The sequence below is a fragment of the Bufo bufo genome, chromosome 3 (assembly GCF_905171765.1).
Source record: "Bufo bufo chromosome 3, aBufBuf1.1, whole genome shotgun sequence".
NCBI classification, from domain to species: domain Eukaryota; kingdom Metazoa; phylum Chordata; class Amphibia; order Anura; family Bufonidae; genus Bufo; species Bufo bufo.
Genome location: NC_053391.1, coordinates 517,630,594 through 517,649,565, shown reverse-complemented (window position 1 = coordinate 517,649,565; position 18,972 = coordinate 517,630,594). Strand labels below are relative to the sequence as shown.

Genomic DNA, 18,972 nt, shown 5'->3' with positions numbered 1-18,972 from the left:
GTTAAATGGAATCCACATAGGTAATACAAACCAGAGTCCAGAGCTGCAAAAGAGGCTATAAGTAGAGATCACAGATGAGCACGGCGCCCGGGACCACGTTGAACAGTAGGGGAACAGCGACGCACAGAGGAAACTGTTACAGTACTGAATACTGTGGAGTGACTATGCTTTTAAAATTCTAAATGAGGATTATGGACTAACTGTACATTCATATATTTATGGATCAATCTATTGATTCATTACATCTGGAATATTGGAGTATATATTTGTGTACACCGCTCCATTTTACATCTGTGTACACCGCTCTATTACACATCTACAGTACAGAACAAAAGTTTGGACACACCTTCTCATTCAAAGAGTTTTCTTTATTTTCATGACTATGAAGGCATCAAAACTATGAATTAACACATGTGGAATTATATACATAACAAACAAGTGTGAAACAACTGAAAATATGTCATATTCTAGGTTCTTCAAAGTAGCCACCTTTTGCTTTGATTACTGCTTTGCACACTCTTGGCATTCTTTTGATGAGCTTCAAGAGGTAGTCCCCTGAAATGGTCTTCCAACAGTCTTGAAGGAGTTCCCAGAGATGCTTAGCACTTGTTGGCCCTTTTGCCTTCACTCTGCGGTCCAGCTCACCCCAAACCATCTCGATTGGGTTCAGGTCCGGTGACTGTGGAGGCCAGGTCATCTGGCGCAGCACCCCATCACTCTCCTTCATGGTCAAATAGCCCATACTTTCAAAGTTTTCCCAATTTTTCGGCTGACTGACTGACCTTTGACTGACTGACCTTCGTTTTTCTTTACTTAGCTGCTTTTTTCTTGCCATAATACAAATTCTAACAGTCTATTCAGTAGGACTATCAGCTGTGTATCCACCTGACTTCTCCTCAACACAACTGATGGTCCCAACCCCATTTATAAGGCAAGAAATCCCACTTATTAAACCTGACAGGGCACACCTGTGAAGTGAAAACCATTTCCGGGGACTACCTCTTGAAGCTCATCAAGAGAATGCCAAGAGTGTGCAAAACAGTAATCAAAGCAAAAGGTTATTTTCAGTTGTTTCACACTTGTTTGTTATGTATATAATTCCACATGTGTTAATTCATAGTTTTGATGCCTTCAGTGTGAATCTACAATTTTCATAGTCATGAAAATAAAGAAAACTCTTTGAATGAAAAGGTGTGTCCAAACTTTTGGTCTGTACTGTACATACACCGCTTCATTATATATTTGTATACATCGCTCCATTAAATATCTGTATACACCGCTGAATTATGTCTTTAGATCTGTAATACAAGTGGATTAGATTTTAATACAAGTGATCCACTATGATACAAGTGGTTAAGAAAAAAGGAAGGTGAGGGGCAGCACACCAAGGGTGTCAAATACATATAACAGCAGGAGCTATAGAATGTATGTCCATCATTTTCTAGGATGACATGCACCATTTCTTTGCAGATACATTTGCTAGCTGCATCTTGCTTTTATATATATATATATATATATATATATATAAAAGAAGGGAAAGTAGCGGCGGCACTGGAAACAAGCAATGTGGGTGCTATGTCCAGGGATATTGCTGCTTACCCCAGATGTACAGGAACGAAGAAAGGACAGCACTCCAAGTAAAAATATACTGGTCTTTAATCACCCATGCAGATGGCAACGTTTCAGCTCCAAACAAGAGCCTTTTTCAAGCAATGAACACAGTGTATGCTGGGCTATATATAGTCCAACCCCCATTACATCATGATACAATCAATCAACAATAAAATATACAATTTAAAGTGCAAAAGTGCATATACAATCTCCATATGTAAATACAATTGTGTAATACCCATAAGTAAAAGATGATATAATAATACATCAGAAATATAATATATGGTGTACATATTATGACCTACAACGAGGTAATTGGTGATGAGAGACAGGTGTACACAATAGTGCAAGTAATAAAAATGATGATGCCGCAAAGAAAGAAAGAAAGTGTTGACATACCCAGCGCCGTCCACCGCATCAAACATGTCACATATCAATCGAACCGGCGTTCGGAAACAGATAGTGCGCAGACGCCAACCGCGTCCAGTCACGGCATGACGTCACCAACAATAGTTCCGGAGACACGCGCACGGACATGCGCACTACTGCCAAGAAGCTCGGTCGGCCATATTGTAAAAGGTCATTGTGTCCCACCACTGTGTATGCGCATGTCCATGCACATAAGGACAGGACAGCGCAACACGGGAATACAAGCCGTGCTATACAACAAGTATATAAAGAGGGGGCAAGGAAGGGCACTGTATCACAAAGGACACAGGTCCCACCATCCATGGGCGAACAGTGGAGACCGCAACACGAGTGTCACGATCCTCACCCAGATCACCCACAGATCCCCCCAAAACAAACATGTTTCAATATACCGCAGTGTGGACTGACACAAAATGTAAATCAAGGCGATGAAAAACTAGCCGAACCAAAATAACAAGTCACAATGAGGGCACTCATATAGACAAGTGAGGACATGTGGATACAGTGTATGTGCACCGGGTACGTCACACATCTTGATTCCGCAGCATCATTCAAATCTGTGAATATAAAAAATCTGTGAATATAGTGGTCATCATGGACACCGGTAAATATGTGGCTGAGATTCAGCGTCAGCTGGATGACACCAATGTCTACTCTGTTCTTCAATGTGATCCCAAGTTTGAGATTGCTAGACTTATCCAGAGATGTTTGGCAGACGCCATGTTGGCAGGCACTATTGATGAGGACTTGTGCACTTTTCTCACTGTAGATCATCCGGTGACCCCGGTTTTATATATACTTCCAAAAGTGCACAAGTCCCTTATCGATCCTCCCGGACGACCTATCGTCTCCGGTTCGGACTCCATCTTTAGTTGCATTGCTATTTTTCTGATTAAGGTTCTACACGAATTTGCAATAGGGGCTGAGTCGTATGTACAAGATACGACCGACTTCCTGTGCAAGTTGAATGAGATTGATTTTGCCGGTGTCCATGAGGTCCATTTAGCATCCTTTGACGTCACTTCACTATATACCTCTATCAATCATGATTTAGGTATTGACGCCATTTCCCGTATGCTTGACTCTTCACCTTATACAATGGCTGCTAGGCAGCTCATCATTGATTTATTGCAGATAGTTTTGAGTCATAACTATTTCCTGTTCCAGGATACCTTTTTCCAACAAAAAAGAGGCGTGGCAATGGGGTCTAACGTGGCACCTACCTACGCCAATATCTTTATGAGATGCTTTGAGGAGGATGTCGTCTATGTGTCACACCACCGCAGCCAATTGCTGCGGTGGTGGAGATACATCGACGACATCTTCCTCATATGGACTGGTAGTGTCACCCAGTTACTTGAGTTTCATCGGTTTTTAAACGGTGTTGACAGGGATCTGCAATTTACGTTGGTCCATTCGGATACTGAATTGCAGTTTCTTGATACCACTGTTACATTTGGTGAGAGCGGGATACACACCCAGCTCTACACCAAACCTACTGATAAAAATACCCTCCTCTGTTACAACAGTGGTCATCCACGCAACACACTCAAGTACTTACCCTTTTCACAATTTCTCAGGGTCAAACGAATTGTTTCTGATCCTAAGAATCTAGACTCCTCTTTAAACAACATGGCTAACAAATTCAAAAAAAGGGGGTACCCTACCAAATTATTGGATTCTCACATCAACAAGGTCCGTGATTTGGATAGAAGTAATCTTCTAAAAAGGAAGTCATCTGAAGGATCCTTGACTCGGATTCCTTTTATTTCCAAATTCACGGAACAAAGTGCAGAGATTAACTGTATCATCAAACGGCATTGGGGTATTTTGGGAGGCTGTCATAGTGCGATTCAGGAATTCAGATCTCCCCCCCCTATTCTCATATTGTAGGTCTAGAAGCCTACGGGATCAACTGGTTAGAGCAGATATTGGCCCTAGATCTAGGTCGGTACAGACTGCACTAACCACATTAGGCAAGGGTAGCTTTCCCTGCCTGTGCTGCACCGACTGCAAATATATGGGTAAAGGCAGTGCTTTTATTCATCCTACCACTGGAGTTCTACACCCTATTCGTTTTCACCTTACATGTAATTCCTGTTACGTGGTTTATGTTTTGATCTGTCCATGTAAGTTATTATATGTGGGTGAAACTTCAACCGATCTTAAGACGCGGCTCAACAATCACCGTTTGTCCATACGTAAAAAGAGAAGGGACCTCCCTGTTGCCAAACATTTCACAGAATTTAAACATTCTGAAAAAGATCTGAAATGTTGGGCAATTGATCATGTACCCATGCCCAGACGTGGGGGGAACAGGGTACAGATTCTTAAAAAGAGAGAGCTTCTCTGGATTTACACTCTCAACAGTTTGAGACCAAATGGGCTTAATGTGGATTACAATCCGGGGATTTATGTTTAAATAAGTTGCTTGCCCTCTTTTGTTATATATGTGATATGCGCCTTTTCTCTTGTGCTACATAGTGTATTTTGAACACTACTAAGCCATGTTTCTAATTCTTTTCTTTCTTTTTTATATTCACAGATTTTTTATATTCACAGATTTGAATGATGCTGCGGAATCAAGATGTGTGACGTACCCGGTGCACATACACTGTATCCACATGTCCTCACTTGTCTATATGAGTGCCCTCATTGTGACTTGTTATTTTGGTTCGGCTAGTTTTTCATCGCCTTGATTTACATTTTGTGTCAGTCCACACTGCGGTATATTGAAACATGTTTGTTTTGGGGGGATCTGTGGGTGATCTGGGTGAGGATCGTGACACTCGTGTTGCGGTCTCCACTGTTCGCCCATGGATGGTGGGACCTGTGTCCTTTGTGATACAGTGCCCTTCCTTGCCCCCTCTTTATATACTTGTTGTATAGCACGGCTTGTATTCCCGTGTTGCGCTGTCCTGTCCTTATGTGCATGGACATGCGCATACACAGTGGTGGGACACAATGACCTTTTACAATATGGCCGACCGAGCTTCTTGGCAGTAGTGCGCATGTCCGTGCGCGTGTCTCCGCAACTATTGTTGGTGACGTCATGCCGTGACTGGACGCGGTTGGCGTCTGCGCACTATCTGTTTCCGAACGCCGGTTCGATTGATATGTGACATGTTTGATGCGGTGGACGGCGCTGGGTATGTCAACACTTTCTTTCTTTCTTTGCGGCATCATCATTTTTATTACTTGCACTATTGTGTACACCTGTCTCTCATCACCAATTACCTCGTTGTAGGTCATAATATGTACACCATATATTATATTTCTGATGTATTATTATATCATCTTTTACTTATGGGTATTACACAATTGTATTTACATATGGAGATTGTATATGCACTTTTGCACTTTAAATTGTATATTTTATTGTTGATTGATTGTATCATGATGTAATGGGGGTTGGACTATATATAGCCCAGCATACACTGTGTTCATTGCTTGAAAAAGGCTCTTGTTTGGAGCTGAAACGTTGCCATCTGCATGGGTGATTAAAGACCAGTATATTTTTACTTGGAGTGCTGTCCTTTCTTCGTTCCTATATATATATATATATATATATATATATATATATATATAAAAAATTACAGTGGTTCTTGTGCATTTTCTTTTTATTTCTGGACGATTATTCAGAAATATATGACAGATTATAATAAATTCTAATAAAAATATTTCCTATTTAAAATAAATGACATGACAATCTCCTACAAGTTGTGCTTACATCTGTGCTTATTTATTCACAATGTTATTAGTAGTTGGTTCTTAGTTGTTGCGTGATGTGCGCTGTTATTTGGGTCATCAGGGGATGTGCGCTGCCACCCTGGTTATGGAGGGCTGCGCGCTGCCATCCCGTCATTTAATATTGTGTTTATGTTTATACTAGCTGAAGGACCCGACTTCGCTCGGGTATATTTAATCTATTTAATTTAATGTTTGTGTGTGTCGTTAAAATATATCAACACTATCCACTATAACAGTGACATCTACAGCACGCCTTCCCCAAAACAGTGACCTCCACAGCCCCCCACCCCTTAACACTGACCCCCCCACAGTGCCCCGTCCCTTAAAATTGGACCTCCACAGCAGCCCACTGTGTTAACTTTGACCTTTACAGCAGCCTTCCCCTTTAACAGTGACTTTCACAGCATACCACACCCTTGACAGTGACCTCCACAGGAGCCCGCCCCTTAACAGTGTCCTTTCTGGATCGGGGGCATGTCCTTTTGAACAGCACTGTACTGTCTGAGTGTGAGCTGCAGGGAGAAAGTCACCATCCCTCCCACCTCTGCAGCTGACAGAAGTAGATTTTTACCTTCATTTTTTCAATCCCCATCGACTCAAGAGTGGGGGTGTGGCCTAACCGGATCAGGGGCGTGGATTAGCGGGACCTGTGGGCAGGGTTTTAAGTCTTTTGAGGGTGGGCACATTGTGGCAGGGGGCGTGTCTGGGCTCCTTCCTGCAAGAGTGACGCCCCTCTGGGCACCTTACTGGCTCATTTGCATACCAAATAAACTGGATTTTCAAAGGATAAAAACATCTTTTGCTGGAACAAAGGCACATCTGGATATAAGGTACTAAGTGATATTAGGCCATGGCTTTACTTTAATATCTATTATCTTGGTGACAGATTTCCTTTAAAGCTCTTCTACAGCAGTGAAGATAAATGGCTGGGTTGTTATGGAAACCTGGAGTAAAACTGTGTATGTGGAGGCTGGAGGACCTGCAAGCTTCTATTGGATGATAAGGGTCATGTGACCAAGCTTCTATTGGCTAATGCATTTTTTGGGAATATCTCAGGAACGGTATGTCCTAGAGAGCTGATACCCAGTCTAAAACCTTCCCGGACACCTGATGCACCTGTGTGCAAAATTTCGGGATTGTAAATGCAACGGTGTGGATTCCTTTAGCAGACATGTACACACACACACATACACTCAGCTTTATATATTAGATTTATTTATTTATTAGTTTGTTCTTGGTTATGGTAAGATATGCAGAGGGTGCGCGCTAATGCCCTAGTTATGGAGGGCTGTGCGCTGCCGTCCCTGTTAGATTTGCTTATTAGTTTGTCCTTAGTTATGGAAAGGTGTGCGGAGGGGGGGGGAGGGGAGGCGAAGGGGGGGCGGAGGTTGGGGGCTGCGCGCTTTTGCAAAAGGAACTGCCATGGGTGTCGGTGGATGCATGCTGCAGTCACTGTTGCAGGAGGATGTGTGTCTTTTCCCTGATGGAGTCGGAGCCATGGAGAACAATAGATAGAGATTTTGGTGTCGGGTGTCTTTAGTAATCTGCACAATAAGAATATACAAGGTTCATATGAACAAAAGCATTCAAGGTTTTCACAAAAAAATACAGGGGGTTGGAATTACTAATTATTAATAGCCGTTGCGCTCTCCATCTCTCCACCCCCCTCATCTTTGCCTCTGTATATTCAACTTTTAATCTTTCGGTCTGACTTTTTGGCTTTCAGACATGAGTGCAGCAGTGAACCGACAGGGGGTAAATGAGTGCACCTTCTTTACCTCCCTCTGCTCAGGTGTAAGAACAACTTGTAGGAGATTGTCATAGCATTAGTGATGAGCGGCAGGGGCGATATTCGAATTTGCGATATTCCGTGAATATTTTTTAGAATATTCGTTGAATATTCGTGAATTTGAATATTCATTATATTATACATTCTTTTTTTTGTACTCGAAAATCAGCAAGGTAATGATCGCATAATATGCGAATATTACGCGATCAATACAGGTGTGGGTCAAAAACGAATATATAGCACTATAGAATATAGTGCTTTATGTTTGTTTTTAGAATATTCTGCATTTTTTCCATCTGAACGCATGATTCCTCTCTGCTTCTTGCTTGTGGGCCAATGAGTCATTGGCCCAAAAGCAATTTAACCCCTTAGGCACTAGGCTCATTTTCACCTTAAGGGCCAGGCCATTTTTTGCAAATCTGACCAGTGTCACTTTATGTGGTGATAACTTTAAAACGCTTTGACTTATCCAGGCCATTCTGAGATTGTTTTTTCGTGACATATTGTACTTCATGACATTGGTAAAATGGAGTCCAAAAAAATTATTTTTATTTATAAAAAAAATATTATAATTTACCAAAAATTTAATTAACATTTCTCTACTTCTATAATACATAGTAATACCTCCAAAAATAGTTATTACTTTACATTCCCCATATGTCTACTTCATGTTTGGATCATTTTGGGAATGATATTTCATTTTTTGGGGATGTTACAAGGCTTAGAAGTTTAGAAGTAAATCTTGAAATTTTTCAGAAATTTTCAAAAACCCACTTTTTAAGGACCAGTTCAGGTATGAAGTCATTTTGTGAGGCTTACATAATAGAAACCACCCAAAAATTACCTCATTCTAGAAACAACACCCCTAAAGGTATTCAAAACTGATTTTACAAACTTTGTTAACCCTTTAGGTGTTCCACAATAATTAATGGAAAATAGAGATACAATTTCAAAATTTCACTTTTTTGGCAGATTTAATAATTTTTTCCCAGTTACAAAGCAAGGGTTAACAGCCAAACAAAACTTAATATTTATGACCCTGATTCTGTATGGCTGATTTATGGCCCCATATGTGGTCATAAACTGCTGGACGGGCACATGGCAGGGCACAGATGAAAGGAATGCCATACGGTTTTTGGCAGATTTTGCTGGACTGTTTTTTTTTTACACCATGTCCCATTTGAAGCCCTCCTGATGCACCCCTAGAGTAGAAACTCCCAAAAAGTGACCCCATTTTAGAAACTATGGGATAGGGTGGCAGTTTTGTTGGTACTAGTTTAGGGTACATATGATTTTTGGCTGCTCTATATTACACTTTTTGTGAGGAAAGTTTTTTTTTTTTTTTTTTACAACATTCATCTGACAGGTTAGATCATGTGGTATTTTTATAGAGCAGGTTGTCACGGACGTGGCGATACCTAATATGTATATTATTTTTTTATTAATGTAAGTTTTAGACAATGATTTCATTTTTGAAACAAAAAGAAATCATGTTTTAGTGTCTCCATAGTCTGAGAGCCATAGTTTTTTTCAGTTTTTGGGCGATTATCTTGTGTAGGGTATTATTTTTGCGAGATGAGATGACGGTTTGATTGGCACTATTTTGGGGTGCATATGACTTTTTGATCGCTTGCTATTACACTTTTTGTGATGTACACCTTTTTTTTTTACGGTGTTCACCTGAGGGGTTAAGTCATGTGATATTTTTATAGAGCATGTTATTACGGACGCGGAGATATCTAATATGTATACTTTTTTTTTATTTATGCAAGTTTTACACAATAATATCATTTTTAAAACAAAAAAAATGATGTTTTAGTGTCTCCATATTCTGAGCCATATTTTTTTTAATTTTTTGGGCGATTGTCTTAGGTAGGGACTAATTTTTTACGGGATGAGGTGACGGTTCGATTGGTACTATTTTGGTAGGCATACGCCTTTTTGATCGCGTGCTGTTGTACTTTTTGTGATGTAAGGTGACAAAAAATTGTTTATTTAGCACAGATTTTATTTTTTACAGTGTTCATCTTAGGGGTTAGGACGCGGCGATACCTAATATGTCTACTTCCCCCCCTATTTTTTACTTTTTTTTAACTTTATTTGGCGGAAATTAAAATTATTTTTTTTTTTTACTTGAAACTTTGAATTTTTGGGGGGGAAAACTTTATTTTTTCAACTTTTTTTTTCATGGTGCAGGATGAATTACAAAAGTTTCGGATTCACCAAAATTAGAATCTTTTGGGAAATTTGGAACAAAATTGTGATTTTATATTTCTTAAACTTAGTTTTTTAGATTACTCGTTCCCAATACAGAAAATTTTGTATTCTTTTTTTGCTACATGGCAACCTTAAGATTGCTTAGGATTGTGTATTTACTGAAAACTCCTGTAAGCCACTTTATATTATGTCTTATAGCAACTCTGCATTTTAGTTGGATAATAATTAGTGTTGAGCGAATCAAAGTTAACAAAGTGGACTTCGATCCCAATTTCAGGAAAATTTTTACTTGTCACGATGGTGAATTTCCTTGCGCTTCGTGGTAACAAATTAATTTTTACTGGAATGGCAGTAAAAAAACATTACATACTCACCTCATCCATTTGATCATGGAGAGGCCATCGTGGCAATCTTAATTGAAGAAAATGCAACAAATCTTGCGCGTACTGACATGTGACATTTCCACATCATCACACTGGCAGGGCGCGGTGCTCGATCAAATGGATCAGATTTTTTAAAACCCCTGATTAACCCCGAAAGGCCTCAATGTGACTCTCGGATGCCATTATTAGCTTTAAACAAATCATCTGATGGGTTCAATGACGGGGCGTGGAACGATCACCGTTCCCCGTCATTCCCCCTGCTACATACAATGGAATGCGATTCATGACAAAGTACTATGTAACAAATCAAATTTCTTGTCCAAGTCTGGTGAATAGCCAAATCGAATTATTGAAAACTTCGCTAATAATAATCATATAAACTTTAGTTTTTCTTTTGATATTTTTGGCATACTCAAGGTAATACTCTAACTAACCTACCTAATGTTATGAAATAAACAAAATGCCATAAATCTTAATTTAAAACTAAGCTCAAACCTATTTCTAAAAGCAATGTTCACCAATTAAAATATCCAAACTCACATTACAACTAATCTAGTATATGATGTTTCAGGCTGGGTCACATGTAGAATATTTCCACACTGGATTTGTTCACAATACAATTGCCATGTGTTAAATGCTGAATTTTAGTTGGATTTGTAGCAGATTTTACAATCCTGTACAAATGTGACGTATAAAGAGCATGCTACGATATGAACACCTGCTCCATTTTCTGTATTATATCTAGTGTTGAGGAAATCGAAGTCAAACAAATTGACTTCTATCTGAATTTCCGGAAAAATATGATTTGCCACAAAGCCAAATATTCTCCTGCTTCGTGGTAACGGATCTGGAACTGATATGGCAGCCAAAAAAAACATACCTTATTTGCTTGCAGAGAGGCCGCAGCAGTCATCTTGATTGAAGGTACCGCGCTTGGGGGGGGTGACGTCACCTCACTAGCATGCTGGCCAGGCGCGGTGAAGTCATCAGTGATCACGTCACCTCACTCGGCCAGCAGGATGATGTCATCATGTCACCCCACAAGATTTCATACAGTGTCTTCAATCAAGATAGCAGCAACGGCCTCTCCACAAGCAAATTGTGAGTGTATTTTTTGGGACCGGATTAGCCCCAAAAAAGCCCACAATTGTAGCATCAGATGCCACGATCAACGATGAACGCAACATCTGAGGGGTTTATTGACGGAGGCGGCGCAATCTTTTTGACATTCGGCGAAGCAGCTAAATCCAATGTTCCAAAACTTCGCAAATTAAGGCCTCATGCACACTACCGTTGTTTTATTCCGCATCCGTTCCGCATTTTTTGCGGCTTAGATGCGGACCCATTCACTTTAATGGGGCCTCAAAAGATGCGGACAGCACTCCGTATGCTGTCCGTATCCGTTGCATCGTTCCGTTGGCAACATTTTTTTTTTTAACATGTCCTATTCTTGTCCGCAAAATACGGATTGCGGACCCATTGAAGTCAATGGGTCCGCATAAACAGCGGATGCACAACGGAAGCCATACGCATGTCATCCGCATCTGCATTTTTTGCGGATCCATTGACACCTGTGTCCAAGGTTTTGAAGCTTTATTAAAAAAAAAATATTGAAATTGGACAGGAAGTTCAAAGGCAGTTTGCCAAGAGATAGGATTTCTAAGGAGAGAGATTGTGTGACACTTTTGATAAAATATTGCCCTGCTGGGATGTGGAAAAACTTATCCTCCTGGCCAGGAGCGGCCAGTGCTGTGGGACACAAGGAGCAGTCTGTACAACGACCGCATTAAAAAGGACTACTCATGGGAAGAAGTGGCAAGACTCATGATCATGAGACCTTCTGAATGGGACCGAGCCAACCAGAGAGGTTGTGCGGATTTAGGTTAGTGCAATCAATGTCGTTTTGTGTCTTGTCCCTGTGTTGTCCCTAATGATTGCCGTACTAGTAGCATAAGTTCAGATTCATGTCACTTTTGTAGACAGCGTTAAATCTGGTGTGGCCTGTGCATTGTCTTTTACAATTTCCTCATCACCCCAATGTTTTAATGCATGTCACAACCTTTGCTCCAGCACACAGTAGTAATGTCTGCACAGCCTGCTGCCTTTACGGTTTTGGACTCATGTCGCCCTGTTAAAATAGATCTGGCGACATCTGTCCCCTTCCCATAAAATATTATTGATAAAAGGGGTACCCAAAGCTTTTAAAACTTCATGTAATTCTCTAACATTAGTATCCAGTGTTCCACATCAGTACCACCATGTACTGTCCGACATTGCCCTGTTGTGTATTTTGTGTTGTGTTTGCGGATCCTGTCAGTTTTGAAATGCTGCTGATACCCACCCCTGCCTCGCCATGTTGGACAGGACATTGTTTTGCTGGTGTGTAGTTTGGGCAGGTGAGTTAACAGTGTTTATTAAACGACGAGCAGAGTAATCCCTGCTAGACAATGTCAAAACGCATTAGCTGTATATACAGAGCTGATTTACACTGGGCCATGCGTTTGCCGTTTATTTATTGTGGCCTGCCCAATGGACCTGTGTGACTTGTCGGATGTGGCCTGTTATTGAGTGTTGCCCTACTGTACCATGTGCTGTGGATTCTCCCCTTTTAGCAGTCTTTGAAAGCTATGTGGTTATTGTCCTCTTTTGATGTTATTTTTTTAATGTATTGTTTTTGGTGGTTTAAAATTAAATTTATCTTGTAATGTTTTATGTTTTAACAGTAATGAAAACAAAAACCTGTTGGAACAGTTGCCGTGACCAGTTCCGTCGAGAACTGACAGAGATGGGCAGAAGTGGTGATGGGGCCCCACGAAAACGCCCCTATATGTACACCAAGCAGCTGCGTTTTCTAAAGCCAGTCATGGATTTGAGGCCATAAGTTCATATATTAAAATAAATCATGTTAGACAGTCTATATTTATATATGTCATTGGGCAATATGATAATATATTGAAGACCTTTATTCCGGGTTTGGTCTGCAATATATGATGGCGGTCGTATATTCATTAGATCATATCATGTGTGTAAAATAAGCCTTTACCGTTTTTCACGTGCTATATTTTTTTACTTATGGATTTTAAGTGGTTTTCTGGATTTTGCCTCTTAGAATGTTGGTTTTCTACCCGCCTGTGGCAAAGGCCCCAAAATCACTTTTGTTGAAGTATGCCAACCAATACGAAGTACCCTCTCCCTTTTTTATACATGACACCAATTTTAGAACTTGGTCAGCTCCTAAACGGGTCAACGTGTTTTCGTGTTGGACAGCTACAAACACCATGCTACCTCCAAAATGTTCAGTTGCTGTTTGCACACTGTCCTGATCAACAGTCCTACAATTGTGGATTTTGAGAATGTTACCACAAAGGTTTTATTGCTAATATTCCTATTTACAACCCTTGAGCGATCTGTGCATGCTCACCTTATTCTCGACTCGCAGCACTATGTTTGCCATACTAGGATTATATATTGTGTATAAATGTTTTATGAGAAGTCTAATATGTTTTTTTCATATGTTTTCAACCTACAGTACTGTGGACAGTCTTTAAGATCCAGACATTTATGAATCACAGCAGTCCGATGTTGAAGGGGCAGATACACCAGCTGTGTTTTCCCCAGAACCCAGTCCTACACATCAACCCACAGAAGAACATGAGCAGCAGCCGGGGGAACCTGCAAGGGCTGCAGAGGTGTTCACAGAAGAAACCCAAAGGCCACAGGCTCTGCGTAGGAGGGCTGCCCCTCAGGCTTTTCTTCTGGGCTAATTACTAAAGAAATTATTGACTCTCAAGTCATTCAGTACCTAGCCCAGAAGAGGACTGAAGTGCGGGAGGAAACTATGATGAAGGGCCTGGCTCCTTTATTGCAACAGGTCCAAGTTGAGAACCAGGCAACGTGCATGGCGTCCCTGACCCTGGTGTTAGAGATGTATGGCAACCCATACTAGGGGGACATACATACTCTAATTGAACGGGTCAGGAGCCAAGTGGTGTTGCCACAAAATCCACAGCCCACCACCTTCCCAACTCGGCCACCAACAGACCAAGGACCATCTTGCCCACCACCAAATGTATATCTGTCCCAAAGCCAGAACCAGCCTTTTCCTCAACCCAATTATCCTGCCCCTTATCCAACAGGGGCCCAGGATCCAGGACATGCTTGTCCCAGACCCTCATATGCAGCAGGATCCTTCACCAGGGATCTTTTTGATATCTAAATGTTGGATTATTTATTATTTATTTTTTGTGTAAAATTATGTCATACATGCCTTTTATGTATGTTTTTGCTTTGTTTTTTATGACTATTTTTTAAAGAAGTATTTGAAAAATCACTTGTCTTGTATTATTGATTATCCCACCAAAATACGTTAGCAGTTCTACACATTCATATAAAAAATCAAACACGCACAATATATCCTTCAAGCAGTATAATTTTAATGTAATCAACATACTTTTCAAACTAATAATTTGCAAATGAGGTATTAGAAGGTTTTGGGGCCCACAGTGCAAATTGATCAATGATGTTTTTCAAAAACACACTTGGCAAAGTTTGTTTGCTAATTCTCTGAACATCTTGAATCACCAGGGTAGCATTCTCCGAATGCATCTGTATGGATGACAAAAACACCCTCCATTTGCCAGAGAGCATTCCAAAGGCGCACTCAACATACCGGCGGGCACGAGTCAACCGGTAGTTGAAAATACACCTACTGACATCCAAACCACGTTTTGGGAAGGGCAGCATAACATGGGGAGTTAATGCAAACCCTTCATCCGCCACGATGACAAATGGAGCCGGCGGACCTGCATATCCGGGCAGTCTTCTGGGCTCGGGCAGGGCAAGCTGTTTGGCACGAAGCCGCTCACCCATTCTAGAAGCACTAAAGATGCGAGCATCTGCAGTGCTTCCATAGGCCCTGATATTAACCATTAGAAACAGGTAGTTACTGTCAGCAAAAAATATTGCTTATAATTGAAGAATCAGGACCCTGAGGGAGAAGGCTTCTTCACATGAATGTGCTTGCCATCCATTGCCCCGATGCAGTTTGGAAACTGCGCAGAAATATTAAAGCCCTCAGCGATTCAAACCCAATCATCCACCTTGGGCTGTGGCATCACTGTCTCTCTGAGTTGATGCCAGATGACATGGCAAGTGTGACGCACGATCCGAGAAATCGTTGAGGTTCCCAAAAGAAACTCAAAATGCAGGGATGCAAATGAGTTCCCAGTAGAAAGGAATCTGTGGAAAAAGGTAAAAATACAAAAATGAATATATTTTCAAATACACCACTTTACTCATTTAACCTCCCTGGCGGTATGATTATGTCAGGAATTTTGTTCCAAAAGCGGTACCATTTTTTTGCATGGAAATTTGGTGTTATGTATTGTAGGCCTGCAATTCTTAGTAATTACTTACTTAAACCTGACCAATAAAGACTCTAGTAGACCTCTCAGATGTGATAAAGTTCGAAAAAATAAAATCATGAGTTATAATCTAATAAATAATATAATTTTATTCAGTAATGTAATAAATAATGAAATTTGTCAAACAAAAGAAAATTCAGTAAACATCCTGGGTGTGGTAAATTTTGAAACATGGGACTGCACATAGACCAACGTCACAATCAGGGCAATGGAACCTGGTTTCCTTTCGGATTTTTTTTCCATTTCCATCTCGCTTTGAGCAGCAAACTACACACATCCTTGTAGGTGCTGCCTTTTTTGCGCTTGGCGGGATGTAATCCATAAAGTGACGACCAGTCAGCCTCTCTGGGTTTACAACGTCAACAGCGCGACGTCCAGATCTGTTCACGGCCACTGATGGCGTTTGGTAGTTCACAAAAATCTGCTCCGCCACCTTCCAGATGAAGTCAGAGCGAACAAGAGGCTTGTCACTCTTTCCTCTGTGCAGTATATAGGCATTCCACAGACATTGTTCCAGGAGATGCCTGAATATTCTTTTGTAGTATTTTTTTTGTTGCTTCCGCATAGCTGGATAGAATGTCATCGCCTGATCGGCTCTATCGACTCCTCCCATGGTGTTATTATAGTCGATCACAAGTTGTGGCTTTATGACATCTTTCCCACCTCTTGTGTGGACCGTGGTAGTGGAGGTGTTATGTACTGTACTCATTAGGCACACGTCTTTTTTGTCACGCCAACGCATTGCCATCATCTTTCCTTTCTGCCAGGCCACCATTTCTCCTGTTTTCAGTTTTTTCTTGGAAAACATACATGGCAGGCCACGTCGGTTGGCCCTAACGGTTCCATATGCGTCAGTCTTGTTTTTTAGTAGAAACTCGTACAGCTCAGGCGACGTGTAAAAGTTGTCTGTTGTCACACAATACCCCTGATTGAGCAATGGTTCAAGCAGTGAAAGGACTGATGACGTTGCCATCCCATAGCCGCTGTACCTGGGGTTGAATTGTGTTCCTTTGCCGGTGTATATGATGGAATTCCATATATAGCCAGTTGTAGACTCGCAGAGCATATAGGATTTTATTCCAAACCGCGCTCTCTTGGATGCGATGTATTGAATCCAGCTGAGGCGTCCTTTGTAAGCCATCAGACTTTCATCAATGCTAATGTCTCTGTCTGGCACATAGGCCTGCTGGAAATTGGTTATGATCATTTGGAATACTTCCCAGATCTTCTTCAGTTTTGGCGCTGGATGTGTGGCTTCGTCAAATTCCTCATTGTTGGTGAAGTGTAAATTCTTCATTATGAGGGAAAATCGGTACTCGGACATGATGGTGCCAAAAAATGGGGTTGCCAGCAATTTATTGGTAGTCCAGTACCATTTCTGCAGGGGTTTCCCCACCACCCCCTGAAGAAGTATTAGCCCCAGAAATTTCCATATGTCCTCCTTACTCACCGGTTCCCATTTTCTGGTTCTGGAAAATCTGCTGTGCAGAGTAGTGGATTGCTGCTCTTTGTAGCGGTTTGTCTCCGTGACAATCTTTTCAATGACGTCATCCGTCAGAAATAATTTTAGGTACGCCAAAGGATCATTGTGATCAACGTCTACCTTCATCCCAGGCGATCCTGTAAACGGGAATCTTGGCGGTGGTACTGCATCCATACCGCAATCAATAGGGCACCAAGAGCGCACCTCACTGAGCTCAAGTGAAGATTCGTCGCTGTCGCCACTTCTCTGGTCAGAGTCGGATGACGAATCTTTCCACGAATCGCTATCGCTGTCGCTCAATTCTGCGAGGGGCTCTGTGTCGCTGTCAATTATCTGATCCAAACCCGCTTTGGTGATGCTAAAGTGACGCTTTGATGCCATGGTAAAAAATATATATTTTTTTTGCTTAGAAAAAACAGCTAAAAGGGCAGCCAGGGCAGTGTAGAATGATCAGATGTCAAATCTGTCAAATCTGAGGTGATAGTGTAATCTGACAGGATTCCACTGTATCACCTAACTTTATGTGTGTGTTTGACTTTTATACAATTTTTTTTTTTTTTTTTTTTTTTTTAATCTCCCGCCCAGTTCCGCCTCTGTGAGGCGCTGCGGCTCACAGAGACGAAACCAGGAAGAGAGATGAGACATCCGCCGGAGCTCTCACCGGCGATCACAGCGGGGAACATCGCTGGATCGCCGGGATTAGGGAAAGACACCCGCCGCTCCCTCTGCAATGTACCCCGAGCGTGACTCGGGGTTACCGCTTCTGGCAGCGAAAATTAACCCCGAGTCACGCTCGGGAATACCGTCAGGGAGGTTAAAAAAATATTCACTTCTGACTAACAAACTTTACAAAAATGTGTGTGTGGCCCGTATTACTACAAGCTCGGTTACTACAACTGTGGTCACGCAATTTCAATGCACAATGTATGGACAACGCAGGATGCTGTGAGTACTCTATCAGCATGATGATTACGTGGCAAACACAACACTTCATCTTTGCATGTTATTTGGCATTAAAAAAATATATATATAACTAAAGAACTACACAATGGCACATAGAAAGAAGGAACAAACAATGGTAACTTCAACTTACATCAGCACATTGTCTAATATCACCCACTTTAAACAACATTTTACTAAGGACAAAAGAACTGGACATTAAAGTTAGCAATAAATAACACATTGCTTACCTCGGCGTGACAATGAGCCTTTCCTCAGGGGAAATGCTGCGCCTCATATTGGTGTCCATGAAGGTAAGGACAGTACGTAGAGACGACAGCAAGCGATCAAATGTAGGCACTGACATCCGACAGAACGCAAAGAACTTCTCAGTATGCTGACGAAGATCAGTGTACAGTGTATGGAAGTGTCCTTTCCTGTACCGTTGGGAAACAATGGGATGGACCCAAAATCTCCTCCTTCTCCTCGGTTCCTCTTCCAACAGAACGTACTGCTGTCCAAATCGCAGAGAAATAAGCCAGTGCAGGAGGACCTCATCATCAGAGTCATCTGCCATGGTGAATGCAAGACCCAAACCACAAGAATACGACGCAAGCAAAGCCAAGGACTACAACGGCACTCTGTACCCTGGAAAGAAAGCCTATAAAATGGTCACCAAACACTCACATGACCAGCTTATATACAACTTTCCTGGGTGGGGATATTAAAATTTACACAGTTTCCTCTTTCCGTTTTTTTTGCAGTCAGAAAAAAAAAGGGAAACACAACGGACGTCATTTGCGGAAACACGGAACGGATGCGGAAGCACAACGGAAACTAACAACGGAACAGATCCGCAATTTGCGGACCGCAAAACACATACGGTCAAGTGCATGTAGCCTAAATCAAACACCATTGCAGCTTCTTCATGCAATATTCTCACCTAAA

At 41.4% G+C, this 18,972-nt stretch overlaps 1 protein-coding gene across 1 annotated transcript; it reads right to left on the bottom strand.

The window, feature by feature from the left end:
* Nucleotides 1–15,738: 15,738 nt before the first annotated feature.
* On the bottom strand, nt 15,739–17,466 carry LOC120993881 (piggyBac transposable element-derived protein 4-like). Its single transcript, XM_040422352.1, has one exon. It carries the CDS (start codon nt 17,464–17,466, stop codon nt 15,739–15,741), a length of 1,728 nt encoding a protein of 575 aa, XP_040278286.1.
* Nucleotides 17,467–18,972: the final 1,506 nt, after the last annotated feature.